Below are 20606 nucleotides of genomic sequence, written 5' to 3'. Positions count from 1 at the left end.
AAAAAATCTTATAAAAAAAAAAAGTGGTTCTGAGACAAAAGAATCAAGCTAAGATGGCAAAATTCCTAACCCTCCTCCTATTAATTGATTTGTGGGGACGCGTGAGTGGCTCAGCGGTTAAAGCATCTGCCTTCAGCTCAGGGTGTGATCCTAGAATCCTAAGATTGAGTCCCACATAGGGCTCCCTGCATGCAGCCTGCTTCTCCCTCTGCCTGTGTCTCTGCCTCTCTGTCTCATGAATAAATAAAATCTTTAAAAGTAATTCTTGATGTAGAAAGTGGTATAAAAGTGTTAATGGATTCTCATGTACCTTAATCCATTTTATCATAAGACTTAAAATAAAGATAAATGGCAAGCATATTCCCTTGCTTCTAAATTATAAGTCCAAGGGGGACAGAGGAATAGCAAAAAAATATATATGTAGTATTTTAAAAGTTAACACCAAAAAATAAAAATATATTGACTTATTTTGAAAAGTTGGCTGACTGATACAATTGATGTTTTCATCTAAATCTAATAAACATCTGAAATTAGGTATTTACAATTAGACTACAGCCTATATTGTTTCGAAATCTCCCAAATCGAAGAAAGCATCATCACCAATGTGTTGGTTCACCTTTTTACAAACAAACAAACAAACAAACAAAAAAAACTATCCCATCAAGACTTTTCTTTCTTGAGCTTATTTTCTAATGATAGACAAAGAAACTCTCGCTGTTAATTCCATGATCAATACATAAAACAGTCCCCTAAATATTCATCATTGTCTTAAAATTAGCTCTCAAAAATACGGTTCCATCTCAAATGCTGCTGATAGACTCTGTTGAACCAAATGGTACTGGAATTTTTTGTGTAGTCATTAAACTCAAAGACTCTTTTTACTCAAACGGTCATGAGTTTATTTCAGATTATGAAATCAGCCACCCTGTTCCCACCACTGTCCTCTGAAATCCCCCATAAATGCAGCAAAGTTAATGACTACACGGTGGGATAATCATTCAAACTTTTAATCTCCCTTTACACATTATATTAACATTCATATTGCAAGGCATTCCATTCACAAATATTACAGTTTGATAAAAAACTTCACACACATACCCCAAAAAAGTCTATACCAGATTCAGTCACTTCACTAAATCATTAAAATAATAAAGTAATGAAAACATCATCATAATTCTCTTAAAGCAATAAAGGTCTGAGGCACTCTGGGAAAGATGTTCTCATATAACATGTCAGTGGTATCAAATTATCTTACAAGAAAGTTACCAGATACCTAGCAATCAAGTATACTCCAATGACAATAACTTTGATCTGATATGTATTCGCTGGATCCACTCCCATTTGGACTGAACTATTGAAAGGAACACAGATAGTGGGCAGCTGAGGCTGTTTCTAATGAGGTTCACAACTATGTAAAGGTAAGTGTGTTTTCAACACACCAAGGACAGGTGCATCTCTACTGCAAGGGAACAGGTCCAGTCTTGAAAAATGTTCCTTTATCATCACTACCAGGTTTACTAAATGTGAGAAATGAACAGCCCACTTAACTCTGCCCACTGCTAAAGAGATTTCAGAACTGTGTCTTCCCATCAACCTCTGCAGTGCAATGTTTGCCCTTCTCTGAGGGTCTTCAAGGTGTGCCCTTGAAATAAAATAAAGGGGAAGAAAGGGAGCTTTTCCCCTCCATTTCGACCAAACAGAGGTCTGAAATAGCAATGTATTACAAAATTCTCATGCTCTGCAAGAGCCAGCTACTATCTGGAGCATGGCTATTTTTACCACAAACAAGATTTTTAAAAACCTGATAATCCTTTTCCAAAGCGAATTTTGCCACATCCATTCACTGACAGAGTCCACATGGGAGAGGAGGTCTCACTGACCGAGTGCTTCCTTACACACAATTACAAGGGTAAATCATTAGCATGGGGAAGGAGGGAGGCCGATTCCCAATGGGGAAATAAATCACTGCAAACTAGGGGTCGATTTATGACAGCATAGAACCCTGTCAGAGCAGAATCAACACAAGCCCAGGTCATATAGTGTTTGGTAATTACATACATGGAGTTTAAAATGTATACATATATAATAAAAAAAAAATCTGCAACAACATATGTTGCTAATCTTTCAAGGATTCTCCTCTTCAACATTCACCTGGAGAGCAGCTGGCTCTTGCTGGCCCAGTTGTGGCAGTGATAAAAGCAACTAGAAGCAGGTTTAAGTAAAAAGTGCTCAAAGGCCAAGTGAGAAAACAGAGGTGCAGAGATTTCTGGAGGAAGAGGGGAGCACTGAAGAGTTGAGAATATTTCCTTTCTTCTTCTTAGCTTTTTCAGACCCAAGACAAGTTCTGGAGGACACACATCCAATGCTGTAATCCTTCCTTATCTATAGTCAAAACAAAACAAGTAATAAAAATTTCCTCTTCCATTCTGTACTCTTAATAAAATGCATAGTACAGCCAGAAGGTATTATTGAGATGTGCCATCTTGGGAGAAATTAAAATTGGGACATGAAGTGAGGCCGCGTGCTATCGAGTCGCCGGGTCAGGATTTCACAGCCAGTGTCCGTGACCAGCAGGGTGTGCTCGAACTGAGCAGACCGCTTTCCATCTCTTGTCACTGCCGTCCAACCATCTGGCCAGGTTTCATCCTGCCATCCGCCTTAAACAAACAAGAACAATTTCTTAATTCTATCACTCAGTTTTCTAAAAAAAACTCTCTAGGTAAGTGCATTTGCATGTACTCCTATATCCTTGGATTATCACAGAACAATCAGAAAATTCACTATTAAGACTCCTATTTACAAATGGTAGACAGCGGGCAGCCCCGGTGGCTTAGAGATTTAGCACCACCTTTAGCCTGGGGTGTGATCCTGGACCTGGGATCGAGTCCCACGTCGGGTTCCCTGCATGGAGCCTGCTTCTCCCCCTCTGCCTGTGTCTCTGCCTCTCTCTCTGTGTCTCTCATGAATGAATAAATAAAATAAATGAACCAAAAACAAAACAAACAAACAAAAAAAGACAAATGGTAGACAGCTACATGCAAAAGAATGACGCTGGACCACTTTCTTACACCATACACAAAAATAAACTCAAAATGAACTGATGACTTGAATGTAAGACCTGAAACCATGGAATTCCTTAATGAAAACATAAGCAATAATCTCTTGGGCATCAGCTTCATCAACAAATTTATGGACCTGTCTCCTCAAGCAAGGGAAACAAAAGCAAAAATAAACTATTGGCGGTGCCTGGGTGGCATAGTTGGTTAAGCTTCCAACTCTTGGTTTCAGCTCAGGTTGTGATCTCAGGGTCATGAGATTGAGCCCCACCTTGGGCTCCAAGTTCAGCACAGAGGCTGCTTGAGATTCTCTCTCTCTCCCTCTGCCCCTCTCCCTGCCCCCCTTAATAAATCGATAAATCCTAAAAAAAATAAAAACAGGTAAATACCCACACATAAACACACACAAGCTATTGGAACTACACTAAAATAAAAGGCTTTTGCACAGCAAAAGACTCCATCAACAAAACAGAAAAGCAACCTACTGAATGGGAGAAAGTATTTGTAAATGATATATCTAATAAGGGGTTAATATACAAAATACATAAAGAATTTATATACCTCAACACCACACACACACACAAAAACCACCCACAAATAATCTAATTAAAAATGGGCAGAAGAGTTGAATAAACATTTTTCCAAAGAAGACTCACAAAGAGTCAACAGGTACATGAAAAGATTCCTAGTATCAATAATAATCAGGGAAATGCAAATCAAAACCACAATGAGATATCACCTCACACCTGTCAGAATGGCTAAGATCAAAAAGGCAATAACATGTGTTGGTAAGGAAATAGAGAAAAGGGGAAGTCTTATGGACTGTTGGTGGGAATGCAAACTGGCACAATTGCTGTAAAAAACAGTGCAGAGGTTCCTCAAAAAATTAATTAATTTTAGTAGTAATTCCACTACTGGTATTTATACAAAGAAATAAGACCACTAATTCCAAAAGATATATACACTCCTATGTTTATTGCAGCATTATTTACAATAGCCAAGATATGAAAGCAATTCAAGCGTCCACTGATAGATGAATGGATGAGAAAGTATGGTATACATATGCAATGGAATAATACACAGCCATAAAAAAAGATGTGATCATGCCATTTGCTACAACATGGATAGACCTAAATGATATTATGCTAGATGAAATAAGTCAGAGAAAGAAAGAAAACCCTATGATTTCACTTATACATGGAACATAAAAAGCAAAACAAATGAATAATCAATCAGACTCTTAAATACAGAGAACAAACTGGTGGTTGCCAGAGAGGAGGTGTGTGGTAGAGTGGGGGTAGGGGTACGAAATAGATAATGGAGATTAAGAGGTACAAACTTCGTTATAAAATAAGTAAGTTACAGAGATGAAAAGCATAGCATGGGAATATAGTCAATAATACTGTAATGCCGTTGGGTGACAGATGGTGACTATACTTACCCTGATGAGCACTGAGTCATCGTACTGGCCAGTGTGTTTATTGGATACCTGAGACTAACATGACATTGTGTGTCAATTGTACTTCAGTAAAAACAATAATAAAAGATTCCTATTTATACTTCAACTGTCTTATTTAGTCTTTTCAACTTCATTTTGGTCTTTAGTCCAATGAAGTAATGACGATATTTTAAACTTCCTCGGGTGTGTTAGAACTTCACATTTTTCATACTTCCCAAATATCAAATCAAGATATTTCCAAAATAAAGGCACTGGGTTTCATTTTAGAAAACATACTGATACTATTCCTTACAAAAGTGTGAGTTAAAAGTTGAATTAATGAATTGAGCTCTTTCCTGTTATAACTTTGGTATCTGACTAAACTGCAGCCAATGTGTATTGTGAAGAAAATAATCTTCTTATACTTTCATTAAAGCATTTAATTCCTGATATTATTTTTAAATGGAAGGCACACAGATGGTGAGTATAATCTGTGCGATTCTTGTAGATCACACATTCCTGTAACCAGAAGAAAGGGCTAAGAGAAACAGGGGTTGGTGAGAGAAGGTAAGAAAAGACAATCAGGCAAAACAGGTTAGGGTGGGGCTGGGACTAGAGAATTAGGAAATGAAAGCACAGGGAAAAGAGCCTGAAAGAGACCACACTGGAGAGAGAGAGGAGAGTAGAGGAGGGGAGGTAGAAATAAAACGAGAAATTCTACAATTCTGGATACTACTATAAAAGTGTTTACAGAGACTTACTTTCTTGTCTCCAAATTAGATCCCCTCCAAAAAATTAATCCATTCTTCACTCTGAGTAATCTTTATCAAACTTAGGTCTCACCGACTCAGAAAAATCCCAAAGCATAAACTCTACAGTAAAGTAACCTACTTTTTTGCAATATTTAATCCCAGCCTAAAAGAGAATATGAGGTAGCTTGAAGAATGTTAACTCACACTTTGTCAAGCATGTAAAGATGAGTGATTGCGTATTTTCTGATGTAATGAGTAGCCCTTTTACAACTGGATTTAAGATATAATATTCCTGGGGATCCCTGGGTGGCGCAGCGGTTTGGCGCCTGCCTTTGGCCCAGGGCGCGATCCTGGAGACCCGGGATCGAATCCCACATCAGGCTTCCGGTGCATGGAGCCTGCTTCTCCCTCTGCCTATGTCTCTGCCTCTCTCTCTCTGTGACTATCATAAATAAATAAAAATTTTAAAAAAATAAGATATAATATTCCTCTGACTTTATTGTGATCTGCTTAAAACACGATCTTTACTAATTTCAAATCAGATATATCTGCATACTATTCTGAGGAAATTCAAATTCCTTTTTGGATTTGAAACTTCCCGCTCCACAGGTAGGATTTAACCTAGAGGAGTTACACTGACATATATGCATTATAATTTGATGATTATCTGACCAGGCTCCTTGGAAAGTTATTTGCTTATACCTGGAAATACCACATTATGTCTCACCTACCAGGTGCCAGTTAATGAAAATAGGTATATAATCCAAACGTTTTCCTCTCAGGTTCTTGCCTTTCTAATATACTTATTGCTCTTGCAATTGGTTCCACATGATCAGAACTTTATTCTTATTCCATGAAGATGACAAAAACAATACCTTACATTTCGTACAGCCCTTTAATGTTCACCGGGTATTTTGTGCTGCTATAAATTGCCTCAATTCTTACAACAGCAGCCCTAGAGAATTGGCAGGTTAAAGACTGTCATTTCCATTTTACAGAAAAGGGAGCAAAGGATCATGTTATAAAGAAGTCTGTGGGCTGGATTTAGTGACTCACTTCTAAGTCATTGCAATGTGGCAGACATAACGGGATGCCACTCCTAAGATCAGGTCATAAAGAAGACCAGAAGGATCCAGAAAGGAGGTATCCTTTAATAAGGCCCCAGGACACACCAGCCCCACTACCATTGCCTCACTGTATCCTCTAATCCCAACCGAGAACTGGCTGAAAAAAAAGGTGAAGAGAACATCTGACCATCTGGGTTAGAAGTCCTCATCATGACACTGGGTTTTCATCACTGCCACAAGCCTGCCACAGGGAAGTGACAGTGAGGACATAAAAGTACCAGCACTACATGTGTCTGTGCTGTGCTTTCACGAGAGTTGTATGATCCCATCTGATGACCTGAGCAGAGCCTCTGTAGAGGCAGAACGGCTCATGAGTTTAGAGTCTGACAAACTCTGTCACATAACTAGCTAAGTGACTTTGGACAAGTTATGTAACTTCTTCAAGGATCAGTCTCCTCTTCTATATAATGAGGATAGCACCCACCTCGTAAATTGTGGAGAATTAAAGCATATACCTGTGTCTGCCTCTAAGTGGGTGGCACTACTTCTTTCCTCCTCCCCCTAGCACCCCGCCAAGCGAGCTACACAGGGTTGACGAAGTCTCTGGATTGTTACAATGCACCTCTGACAGCATCTTTTATGGAAACGGACTGGGATTCAAGTACTTCAGCATCTACTGATTCGAGAATTCCCAGGCAGAAAGTACTGCTTTCTTGCCAACCCTTATGACTTTCAGTTCTCTACAGGACACTGAATCGAGTTTGAGATGGGACAGGAAGTGGAAATGAACCAACATAAAAATACACAGAGCAGACTAATCTGATCCTGGGTAATCAAAAGTAAATAAAAATTTAATTAAAGAACATTATAGCATCCCTTTTTCTCACCTTCACAAATCATTGGCTCAATTGTGAATACATGGCCCGCCTTCATCACTCCAACTGCTTTATTTTCTGAAATTAGAGGAAAAAAATTCTGAACATGAAGCAAAAAAATCAACATTGTACTGTTGAACAGCTCACTGTAAGAGTACACACTGTTCACTAACATGAGATGATTTTTCAGGACCATCATGAAAAACACAACTACAAATTAAAGCATCCAGACCTGCCTTCCTCCAAAAAAGGCCAAAAGGTAAAAACAGGGACAGATCTTTTGAGACAATCTCAGACAAAAGTGGAGATACCAGTTTAAAGTTCAAATTAAAAAGAACAGATGTGAACATCAGTAAATGAACGATTGCATTTGCTCTGCCTACCACCAGATGGCAAAAGCAGTGGCTTTCAGGGTTTCTTGTAAGGCTAGTTTCACGACCGTGACTCTGGTAATGAAGGACACGTGTCCAGAGGCTGCATCAACTACACACCATTCTCCATAGGTATGGTCTGATATCACCCACACGTTTACATTCCTGCACATCTTCCCTAATGAATAGCTATCATGCTTCTTTCTACTATCTTAGGTAGTGCCAAAAAATACTTACTGCAGATTTCCAAATCTGGCATTTGTAGATTGTCATAAAATCTAAGGCAAAAAATAATTTTGACTTTCTGTTTCTAATCCCATGAATTTTCTGTCCCAATGATCTATAACTTACTACAAAAAATATATTTTTTAATTTTATATATTTAAAATTTATTTTATATATTTTATTTTATTTTATTTTTATTTATTTTTATTTTTTTTTATTTTATTTATTTTATATATTTTTTTAATGTCAAGAGTATCAGTGTGGTGTCCTAGAAAGAAAAAGGATAAAGATATCTGGAGCTAGGCTGTCCCCTTACCATTAGCACTGGCTGCATGTAGCCACTGTCCACCTGCAAAGAGGCTAGTCAGAATGGTATTGGCTATATGTGTAAAAAAATAAGCTAAGTTCAAAGACAAAGTATGTGATATATCTCAACCCTTTTTACATTGACAAAATGCTGAAATGTTAATACTGTGAATGCAATGCATTAAATAAAACATTTCTTTTTACTTTTTTTAATATGACCACTGGAAATTTTTTAATTACATAATGTGCCTCAGAATATATTACTAGTGGACAGTGAACTCTAAGTTCCATTCCTGTTTTTGCCACTGACTTCATTATTCTAGAAACATTACATCTCTCACTCAACTTGACTCACAGTTTCAGTTTCCCAACATACCTCACTCTGCAAATATACCTTTTCTGATTGACCACACTACTGCAGATACTAGGCTGAGTACTTTTAAAAAAATTTGTACTTGCTCTACCACCTACCTCACAGAATTATTATAAAATACGTTCTAAATGTAGAGTCTTATCATCATTACTTCCCAACCATAATGACTTAAAGTAATCACTCTAATCTAACAAGGACTTCTCTTACACAGAAGGGTGTAGGGGAGTTATACAATTTTCTAGTTCCACCTTCAGTTGTTAGGGATACCACAGAGTTACAAGCCAAAGGCGGGATCATTTATGTTTCAAAAGTGTCCTCTGTACAAAGACTCAGCAGTTTCCTTTTACACCTCCCTAAAGTGATCACAACATATTTTAATTTATATAAACCTAATTTACACTAGACTCTTCATAAACGTTATCAAACGCATAAAACAAGTACATATCTGGTCTTTGCTTCTTTTTTCAGAATTGCTTTTTTTATTCCTTTTTTTTTTTTTTTGCTTTTTATTCCTAATTAAATGGCTTTATGTGTTTTACAGACACTATCATCACTGATCCATATCCTCTTCTCCCACAAATTCTATTTTCTTCAGTCTGTCTTTATATAATCTGTATCTAGACCTGAGTTTGTCAATTCCCTAACTAAAGGGACTTTCTTCACCCCCTTCCCAGCACACACTCTTTTTACACACACACCTAGAAACATACACATGTATCACTGTAATCAGAGTAGCTACTTCTATTCTGCTAACATAAGGTTATATCCGGTGATTACAGGGCCTACCAGGAAGGAACTAAGTTGGTTACTTACTTTCTGTTGCTAATTTTTATTTCAAGCACAATTCACAGCTTAAACAAGAACTTTGTGGTCTGCTAATAAATGTTGATATATATCAAATGCTGTGCTCTAAACTGCTTCTCCAGCTTCTCTCATTGAGAGGCTTCTCACTCATTTCCCTTTTCTTCACAGCTAGTGACACCTAGGATTTTATCAGCTCACACCTGACCTGCACCAGCAGCTGTGATCAGGCTGCCTGCACATCTAGCCTGACTTGCTCTCACACCCGCTATATGTCCTAAACACCACTGCCAAATTTGTCTTCCCGAACTAATGTCACCTTATCATTCTTCTGCTCAAAAATGTTTCAGCAAATCCCTACAATTGAAGTCAAATGTGCCTGGTCAGGAACTGCCTACTGTTAGTTTTTAACACAAAATACTCAGCCCAAGCTTACCTGGTCTCCGTTCAGTCTCACCGTGAAGCACCTACTCATGATTCCCCTTTACCTGGGATATTTTTCCCCATCTTCTCCACCAAACCACGATTTCAACCATTCCGTATTTCTCCCACAGGACCTGCGCCCAATGCTTCAGTCCTCATTAGGCAGCACAAAGTACAGAAAAAGACTGCCTCTAGAAAGACAGAAGCCAGGCGCCAATCCTACCTCTAGCATTTCCTTACTGGTCTGTGTGAACCTGAGTAAACAGTGTACTTCTCTAAGGACAGAATCTGACTGCCTTCCTTTTTCCTTCTTCCCTTTTCCCTTTCTTTTTGCAGAATCTGCTCTAAGCAGGGCTAACGGGGCACCTGGGTGGCTTAGCCAGTTAAAGATCTAATTCTTGATCTCAGCTCAGGTCTTGTTGTCAGGATTGTGAGTTCAAGCACGTGAGTTCAAGGTTGCGAGGAGCATGGAGCCTACCACATAAATAAATAAGTAAATAAACAAATAAATAAGGCTAAGAAATTATTCAGATGTGGTGATCTAATGAAATAATGCATATCATTATCATCATGATCGTTCCAAGAGTTAATATTAAGTGCTTTCCATGTATTCTCTCACTCCTAGTAACACTTCTAGGATAGGTACCATTCCCTACTATTATTCTAGATGAGAAAACAAGCTTTCACAAAAACCTATGTGAAAATGTCTATATTGCAATAACTTATACATACTTGTTAAATTCCTTCTTAGGTCAGTTTCTGTGGACAGCTTTCCTTTTTAGCACTAAATAGCAGACTTATTCCTGTGTGTCTTAGCTCTCCAAGAAAAAAGGTTTCTGGAAGACATTAATTGTCCACACTTCCTTTGTTATTCTATCAGACAGTACTGAACTTAAAGAAAGGTCTTTTGTCTATTCTCCTGTATTTATACCAACAGATAGTAAAGCATTTGCCATACGCTATGAAATCAAACCAAACCAAACCAATTTCATTTAAGGAGTCAGAATACTGATAGCTAGACCCATGGCAGTGGCTGTGAGCTATTCACTAAAACTAGTTTACTTTTCTTCTGAGTGCACAGCTAGATTACATTTCCCAACCTCTTCTGCAGTTAGCATAGCCATGTGACTGAATTCCTGCCAATGAAAAGTAAATATAATTGATTTATGCCAATTCCAGGCTGGTGCATTAAAACCTCCTACACAGGGATCCCTGGGTGGTGCAGCGGTTTAGGACCTGCCTTTGGCCCAGGGCGCGATCCTAGAGACCCGGGATTGAATCCCACATCGGGCTCCCTGCATGGAGCCTGCTTCTCCCTCTGCCTATGTCTCTGCCCTCTCTCTCTGTGACTATCATGAATAAAAAAATAAAATCTTTAAAAAATAAAACTAGCTACACTCATAAAAAAAAAAAAAAACCTCCTACACATACCATTTCATGCTTTTCCCCATCCTCCCCAGTATCTACAGATTAGAAGAGTAACCCAAAGTGAACTTGAAAGATAGGCTGAAGATAACAGAACCTGGGTCACAGAATAACTGACCTATCACCATCCTTAACAACAAACAAACACACTTTCTGGACTGTTAACATGAGTAAGATATGAACATATAGTGTGTTATGAGCAAAAATATACTTTGAGGGTCCATTTATAACAGCTTATAGATGAATAAATACAAAATAGTAGGTCCTGTTATATATTCGAATAAATATCTCTTGAATAAATGCTTAGCAAAGATCAAATCTTTGGATAGTACTTACTGGCATAATGGGGTACATTGGGGGCTGTATGAAAAAGTTTGTGGATTCCATGCCCACAATAGCTTCGAACAACTGAAAACCCATTTGCTTGGGCATGCTTCTGAATAATGTTTCCCAATTCTCTGTATCGAACACCAGGTTTCACTGAAAGGAAAGAAGACCAATGACAAAGAATAATAATAACTAATATTTACTGAGTAATTACTATCTATGTGCCAGGAACTTTTCTAAATGCTTTATATGCTACATAGAAACATATATATACAAAACTTTCAGATGAGGAAACCAAGGGACAGAAATGCTATATGGCCAGTAAATGGCAAAGTTGAGATTCAACCCAGTAGCACCTATGCTTCCTCCTTGGGTGCATAAAAGGACATGGGTGCAGTACGCTAAGGGTTTTAGGGACATACACCTTTTGTCTTCTGAATAAACCAAAGAATGGAAAACACGCATCTCTTCCTCTCCTCTAAGGTCAAGTGTGTTCCTTTTTTTAGAGAGAGAGAGCACGTGTGGGGCAGGGCAGAGGGGCAGAAGGAGAGGAGAGATAGTTCCAAGTAGACCCCCTCCACCTCCACTGGTGAGCACATAGCCTGATGCACGAAGGACTCAATCCTACAACCCTGAGATCATAACCTGAAGTGAAAATTGAGTCGAACACTTAACGAACTGAGCCACCCAGGTTCCCCAAGTGTGCTCCTCTTTTAAAGTGAATAGAAGTAGTAAGGAGAGTACAGAGTCTCAGGAGAAAAAGGAACATCCAGGAAGTAACTTGACTTGTCCTCAGTTTCATTCTGATCAACTTCTCAAAGAATTACTTCCCCTGGGCTTCTTTACCCCCATAAAGGTGATCCTAAAGTTATTCACAGTTGCCTCAGAACACAGTCCTGGGGACAGGATATAGAAAGATACTTTTAACTACATTCTTCCTCCTCTGCTTAATTTTTATGACTTTTTATTTTTCAATAAAAACCAAAACAGAGTGGTTCTCGTTGTTATGTCTCTCCTAGCACTGAGACTCCAGGACAATCAAATCTCTGTTGATTGGACAACCAGCCAATCGAATCTCTGGGCAAACAGCTCCAGGAATCATTTCAAGCAATATATACTTGATTTTAACTATACGTTCAAGCTTGACTTTTGCGGGGGGGGGGGAGGGGGGGGAGTTAATAATTTTGAGGAACCATGCTGACTTTCATAATGATCTGCTTGCATTCCAATCTAAGACCTCCTATCAGCCCCAGTAGTGGGAGAGGAAGCAAAAATTTTAACCCATTTTGCATAATATACAACAAAGAAAATCAAAGGTAATGGGAGAGCATGAGAGGAGATTCTGTCCTAATTCTCAAACTAGAAACAATTCTCATCCCAAGAAAGCACTCATTAAAATCTGGAGACATTTCTGGTTGTCACAAGTAGGAGTGCCAGGGTAACTAGCATCCGGCAGGTAACGACCAGAATGTGTCTAAGCATACTACCATGCACAGAAGGCCCTATGACAAAGAATTAGCAGACTCACCAGGCCAACAATGCATAGGCGGAGAAGCCCTATTCTAGAAGGATAATTTCAACAAGAGTCAAGCTCTCTACTGTGCTGCACTACCCCGAGCAGCCAAGTTAATAGAATATAAGGGGCAAGACTGCTACACACAAAGGTATTAACAGCACTTTCCAGAGACTAAGCAACTTGTGTTTTTTCCTGGCCACTGTTAGGAAGATTCTGGTTTCTGATAGTTTCTTGGCAAGTTTTACTCTTGTGTCTTTGTAAAAACAACATTTGATCACCTGTCTGGTTATTTCAATCAGCTCACAGAAAAGCAAAAGGACATACACACTGAAGGCATTATCTGGCAAAAACCCTAAAAATTATTTTAAACTACCACTTCCACAAATGAGAAACTAAAGAATATTAGTTTTTAAATAATCTAAAATGAGTAAGTAAAAAAGAAATCTCACACATTGATAGATAAAAATATCATGTTCTCACTTTTCATTCCTCCAACTCTATTAGTGAAAGTTTCATCATCTCCCATGCGCGTTAAAACAGACTCAAAACAATAAAAATAACAAATCTATGTCATCAGAGATAACTATGTGCTTGCCAAAGAACCTGGTCAATGTCCAATACTTTGTTGATATATCAGGTTTATTGTGGGGAAAGGGACGTCAGGTACAGATAATACACTGAACGATAGAGCTAAAATGTTGTGGGTTTCAACTGAAAAAACTGTTTGCCCTCAAACTGCCCTCTTAAAGTAATAGTCTGCTGGTATTCCCACTAAGTCATTCTTTCTCTCTCCTCATAAGACACAGTACAAACAAACAAACAAATCTGAATGGGCTGTTTGTATGGACAAAGACAGCCTTTGAAAAAATCTACAGAAATACATCTCTATTCAAAGGTATTATTCACTTAAAAAAAAATTATTATTCACCACAGTAGCAAGACGTCTAGAAAACACAAATTTCCAGTAGAGGAATAGCTGTAGAAATTTTTATACTCTGGATATAATAGATAGTCATTTAAAGAAGGGAGTATATCTATGCATTAGATACATATACTAATTTAGAAAAATCATAAAGATCTTATTGAGAAAGGAAAAGGGATTCCTGGGTGGCTCAGCAGTTTAGCGCCTCCTTCAGCCCAGGGCATGATCCTGGAGACCTGGGATCAAGTCCCACATCGGGATCCCTGCATGGAGCCTGCTTCTCCCTCTGCCTGTGTCTCTGCCCCGCCCCCCTCTCTGTGTCTCATGAATAAATAAAATCTTTAGAAACAAAACAAAACAAAAAGATCCTATTGAGAAAGTACCAAATTACAGAATGCTACCAATAGTGTAACTCCATTTAACCTAACTAAACAGATACACATAGGTGTATGTGGTGTGTCTGTGTCTGTCTGTTAATGCACAAGGGAGAAAAAACCTAAATGTTAAAAGTAGAAAAAAATATATAAAAAGGTAAGAGGAAAGTATTACGGGAAGATCATTCATTTTTCTCTCATAATCTAGCATCTTGTTTTTTTTTTATAAAGAGAACATAATACTTATGACAGAATTAACAAATAGAAGAAAAACTGCACTCAAGAACTATACATTCCTATACATTTATCATGTTCTATATAAATAATATACATTCCTCCTCATTTATCAGCCAAAGAAAATGAAATTCCCAAATCACCCATAAATCAGTTAGTGCTAAAATCTGAAGCTAACTCAGGGAGGGTAGAGGCAAAACTGGCAGGGACAAGGAATGCAACAAGAGCCATGTGAGGCCCATCACAACACACAGCAGCTCTAGCGGGTGCCAGCACTGATGCTGACCTGCGTCGATGGCTTGCATCAGGCACTCATACGTGGTCTGCACCAGTTTCCGTGCTCCCTCATCCACGTCTCCAACAAAAAATGTCTCATTCAAGTCCCCATGATAACCATTGCGATAAAGAGTGATGTCCACTGCAAAACAACAAATATAAAGTACAAATATAAAGACCACATTTGTTTTTATTTCAAAATAGAAGTCACTTCTCCAACATGACAGCAGCAAGCAGCTTCGTGAGCAAGACAATTTCTGCATTCTTAAATTAGACACTAATGGATATACAGTTATCACCTGTAATGCAACTGAACTCACCGTGGAGAAAAGGGACATGGTCATGCAGCACAAGTCAGAAGGTGGGCTTTTCTAGGTATAGTAGTAATTAGATCGGGTGTGGCAGAAGAAATGTATTGAGGATACATTCATGCAAGATCAATAAGCCAAATTAATAGCATTAAACGGAGGACTGTGCTACATTTTGACATTAAACAGAAAATATTGCTTTCACTTTCCATCTTTGACGAGATTTTTTTTCCTTCTAGCAAATCCGCAAATAGGAAAACTTACACTATTCTAAACTTACTTTTCAGAGACTCATTTGCTCTTCACTTAACTGTGAAAATTCATCCTTCCCACTGTCCTCATATTTTAGAGTACGACTACTGGTATATAACTATAAAACATAAAACACTAAATGTACACATTAAATTAGTATTTTTAAACCATGAATTTTCAACCAACCTAAAGTATCACAATAGTGTGTTTGCCAGCATGACACATATATTCCTGAAAAACCTCACGCATTACACATGTAATCAAAATAAGAGTGTTTGTATAAAAAAAACAGGGTTGGCCAGACCACTCGAAACCTATGGCACTTCATACAGAGATACCCTAACTAAAGAATAACAACCAGGATAAGAAGTGTCAGCTGTCTCCACTATCACTCCCAGCCAGCATCACAGCAGGGCACTCCCTGCAGCCTTTACCATATGGGCTCATGCTTCCCCATCTGACGGGGTATCTGATTCCTAAAGAGACCAAGTTATTAACCAATATTAAAAATACCATATAGGGACACCTTCTTTGTCGATATTTCTTTTAATCACAGAGAGAAATATCTTGGCATCTCCTTCCTCTGCACTTGCAGTCTCAAGACAGGTTAATACAGTGGTCCTTACAGCCACTTTCAGGACCTCTAACACATCAAGGAAGGCACTTCTTATAGAATTTAGCTTTCTTCTTAGGGTCTTCATATATTGCTAAAAATTTCTCCTTATCTCTAAAAAGTCTGCCCTGATCTCTTCAAAATCATTAGTGCACTAAAAGGAAAAGAGGGGGGAAAATCTCACTTGAAATAACATTACTTCCACATTTCACTGACATCTTTCACCTTTTTAACAATCACATAAAATAACTGGCATTAAAGAAACTCATGCACTACCAAACCTATCATACTAAAAGTATCTTATTTTTCTAAAAGTATCTTAAAAGCAGTTATCTTAAAATCATAAAAAAAGTTTCCATATCCATAGATTTAAGATTTCTTTTAAATTTTAAACACAAAAGACTAAGTTAAAAATAGGTAGCAAGTAAACAAAACACTAGTCACTGTCAGACTCCCAAAACCTTGTTGCTGCTTCACTGATGGGGACAGAAGTCACACTTACATATTTCTTACCATTAACAATATCACCTTCTTGCAAGGGCCGTCTGTCTGGAATCCCATGGCAGATAACTTCATTCACTGAAGTACAACAAGACTTTGGAAAATTATAATAATTCAGGGGAGAAGGATAACAATTTCTTGCAATACATGCCTATAATAAATTAAAATACAGAGAAAATAATTTAGAATGTACAAAAGAAAAAAATTAACCCATATGCAAATGAACCTGATTTTAAAATTTGAAAACTGTGAAAAAATTTGTTGTACCTATGCTAATGAACTTGATATTTTATACTTTAGAAATAGTAATAAATAGTATCTTAAACAATATACACCAGACTGCAAACCAGTTTACTGATAATTGTAAAAGAAAAGCAAATTCACATATTACAAATATTTATAAATATACACAAATATTATATATGATTCTAATTTAGAATTAACTTTTTGTTAAAAATACTTTAAAATAAAATAAAGTATTAACGTACTTTTAATGTAATTATTTTATATGTGACCAAAAAAAAGGAATACCAACATAATTAAGAGATGATAAAGTACTTACAAATACATTTAATCATTATATTCATATAGAACAACAAAGGTACCTCTAAGAAAATGGTCTGGTTTTCCTTAATCGGTCTTATTTTACTTGGATGTTTTTAATACAGTGAGAGTCATAGCATGTATGATATTTCTTTCCACACTGCTACATCTTCAGACTAATAATCTTTAAACAGCTGCATATAATATGATTCGTGAAATATATCGTAATTTTACTGGCAATTCCACTATTACTAGAAATTTAAATTAAGTTTTCTCAATTACAAAAAAAATTACAACCAATAACTACATGCCTGTCACTTTTCCCTTATTTAATAATATACTTCTACACTTCCCGTAGCCAGTATAAATAGTAGTTTAGAGCACAGCAAACCTTCTTGACTAAAAATGCCAACTCCATCACTTACAAGTTGTGTAACATTAGACAAGTTAATTAACCTCTGCCTCAGTTTCCTTTCCTATACAATGGAGGCAACAATGATGTCTACCTCATGGAGTTGTTGCAGAAATTAAATGAGTTGGTAAAAGAAGCAGGTAAAAGAGCACCTGGGGATGCCTAGTTGGTTAAGCATCTGCCTTTGGTCCTGGGATGGAGCCCCATAATTAGGCTCCCTGGTCAGTGGGGAGTCTCCTTCTCTCTATCCCTCTGCCCCTCCCTGCCACTCCTGCTCCCTAATAAATAAATAAAATCTTAAAACAAAAAGAACATCTTGGCTATAGCAAGCATGCAAAAGGCTGTTAATGCATACTATATATTTTGTAACATATGGAACAATTCCCCCAAATCAGAATTGATACATTTTTTAAATAAAATATTTTACAAGTTGAGTGCCTGAGTGACTCAGGTGGTTAAATGTCTGACTCTTGATTTTGACTCAGATTGTGATCTCAGGCATGTGAGATCAAGTCCCACTGCATGCACACTGGGGCATGGAGCCCACTTGGGATTCTCTCTCTCCTTCCCCCTCTGAACCCTCCTGACTTATGCATGCACGAACACATGTGTTCTCTCTCAGTAAGTAAGTAAGTAAGTAAGTAAGTAAATAAATAAATAAATTTATGAGCCTTTAAATAGCTCAAGACAGACTGTCAAATTTCCTTTCAAAAAGGTTGCCCCAATTTAAAGTAGCATCACCATGTAAAAGAGTACCAGCTTCATCTCCTCCATAAGGCAGTGTAAATAAACATCTTTAAAATACTTAACTAACGGGATGCCTGGCTGGCTCAACGGTTGAGCGCCTGCCTTCAGCTCAGGGCGTGATGCCAGAGTCCAGGGATCGAGTCCCACACCAGGCTCCCTGCATGGAGCCTCCTTCTTCTGCCTGTGTCTCTGCCTCTCTGTGTGTCTCTCATGAATAAATAAATAAAATATTAAAAAAAAAAAACTTCACTAATTCAGTAGGTATTCATGATCTGCATTTGTTTATATTACCATAGGAGGTTTAGTTTTCCATGTGATTTATTAACTAATTATTGCTCTTCTCTTGTGAACAATTGAACAATCTACTCATATAATGTGTGCATTCACTCCTACTCACATACTAAGGTCTCTCCATGAGGGACAGGCAATATTTATAAAAAAGATATCCCTATATCATATTTACTACAAACATTTATCTATTTACTTCTTTGTTGCTGTAGCTATGAAAGGTAACATTTTTATACTAATCTAGTTTCAGAAGTTGTATTCTTTTTTATTTCAGAATTTTTAATGTATGGAGTGGTATGATTTATTTACAGCACTATAATTAAACAAAGCACTATAAATTAATAAAATTAATCATTTTATAAAAACTAAACTAAAACATAAAATGTAAGTTTCAGAAACAAGATATTTCAAGCTCACCTCAGACCATATATTACAGATACTTAAAAATGGGAATAAAGATTTGAATATTTTCTATATTTAACAAAATAAAAATCTGCTTTCAAATTAGCTATGTTAATTTGGACATTTTTTTGGACATTCAGAACTTAAGCTTACTTAATTTTTAGAAGCTAATAATGTGAAAAATATTTTCAAAAGGAAAGTTCTTACTAAGTGTACAGCATGATCTATTTCTTCAGTAGTTACACCAGGTTTAATCATGCCAGCAGCAATGTCCAAGACTTCTCTAGCAAGCTGTAAAAGAGAAATATTTAATACACTCAAGAAGAAATGAAATAGAAACAGAAATCTGTACACTTTGTACTATCTTAGATTTTGTAAGAGATTTGTAAAAATAAATCTCACCATGAATATGATAATCTCAAATTTTCATTTTAAAACCATTTGCATTTCTAATGTCCATCAATAAACAGATGTGTATATAAATATATAAATAAATTTGGGCTAACTAGCTTAATAAATAAGCATGAATTATTTCTATGCAAAAATGCATAGCTTACAGAACCTAAACAATAATCAATTGATGGAAGTTAAGTCTTCTCACATTTTTATACTTCCTAGGTATAGGAAGTATTTTTATACTTCCTAGGTATAGGAAGTATTTTTATACTTCCTAGGTATAGGAAGTATTTTTATACTTCCTAGGTATAGTCTCCCATTATCTGCAAGGGTATGTTCCAAGATCCTCTGGATGCCTGAAACCAGACCGTACCAAACCCAACATATATTATGTTTTTCCTATACATATAAATCTATGATAAAATTTAATTTATAAATTTAAGGACAGTAAGAGACAAACAACAATAATTAAACAGATCAATTATAACAATATACTCTAATAAAAGTTATATGAATGTGATCTCTCTTTCTAAAAATGTCTTACTATACCGTACTTACCCTTCTGGTGATGATGTGAGATGTAAAATGCCTCCGTGATGAGATAAGGTGAAGTGAAGGACACAGGCATTGTGATGTAGCATAAGGCTACTATTAACCTTCTGACAATACATCAGAAGGATAACCTGCTTCCAGACCACGGTTGACCACAGGTAACTAAAACCGTGGAAAGTGAAACCACAAACAAGGGTGGGCTACTGTATTTCACAACAGAAGCCTTACCTTAACTTTATAAACAGCCTTAAAGCTTGCCTATGTTATGATGACTTGTGAAAATAAAATGACAAAATATCATGAATACCTGGTTCTTTAAAAAATAGTAATAATAATACAACAGGTAAAAAAATTGGCTGCCCACTAAACTAGATTACCTGCCATATTATTTCTCAAAGAGGCTATCTAAATTATTGAAGTAGAAAACAAAGGTTGCATGAATTATATGCTAACAATCATTTAATGAAAAGTTAGTATGGCTAGCCATAGTCTTACAATGTAACATTTACTACCTTGATAAATCAACAAATCATTGACTTCATGTTTAATTACTTCATGTCCACTTAAACGTTTTAATCCCATGGTGGAAAAATAACTCTTACCCTACATACAAGTCGCATCCCTTCTATATCTTCAGATGAGAGCAATTTAATTTGAGAAGTACCTTTAAGAGCCTGTTCAGATTCAGACATTCCTGAAAAAGAAAATCAGTAAGAAAAGCCAAAATGAATGAAAAGATGTAGTACTTATTAGCATAATTGTCTTCTTGATAACACAATAATCGTTTAGCCTTATTATTTAACACAATGATATCTCATCATTTGGAGAGTC

General features: G+C 36.9%; 1 protein-coding gene across 2 annotated transcripts in view; it reads right to left on the bottom strand.

Moving 5' to 3' along the window:
• Nucleotides 1–991: 991 nt before the first annotated feature.
• The window catches only part of METAP1 (methionyl aminopeptidase 1), a 68462-nt gene continuing 48847 nt past the window's right edge, over nucleotides 992–20606 (bottom strand). For both annotated transcript variants that reach the window (XM_041758526.1, XM_041758527.1), the window contains 7 exons: nucleotides 20378–20469; nucleotides 19035–19118; nucleotides 16448–16586; nucleotides 14772–14903; nucleotides 11449–11592; nucleotides 7201–7266; nucleotides 992–2657 (listed from right to left, as the gene is read on the bottom strand). In XM_041758526.1, coding sequence (XP_041614460.1) covers nucleotides 2494–2657; nucleotides 7201–7266; nucleotides 11449–11592; nucleotides 14772–14903; nucleotides 16448–16586; nucleotides 19035–19118; nucleotides 20378–20469 — 821 coding nt within the window. In that variant the 3' untranslated portion in view covers nucleotides 992–2493. The remainder of the gene's footprint in view (nucleotides 2658–7200; nucleotides 7267–11448; nucleotides 11593–14771; nucleotides 14904–16447; nucleotides 16587–19034; nucleotides 19119–20377; nucleotides 20470–20606) is intronic.

Source organism: Vulpes lagopus, chromosome 6 (genome assembly GCF_018345385.1).
Source record: "Vulpes lagopus strain Blue_001 chromosome 6, ASM1834538v1, whole genome shotgun sequence".
Classification (NCBI taxonomy): Eukaryota; Metazoa; Chordata; class Mammalia; order Carnivora; family Canidae; genus Vulpes; species Vulpes lagopus.
The sequence above is the reverse complement of the archived record's forward strand: the minus strand, read 5'-3'. Positions and strand labels throughout refer to the sequence as shown.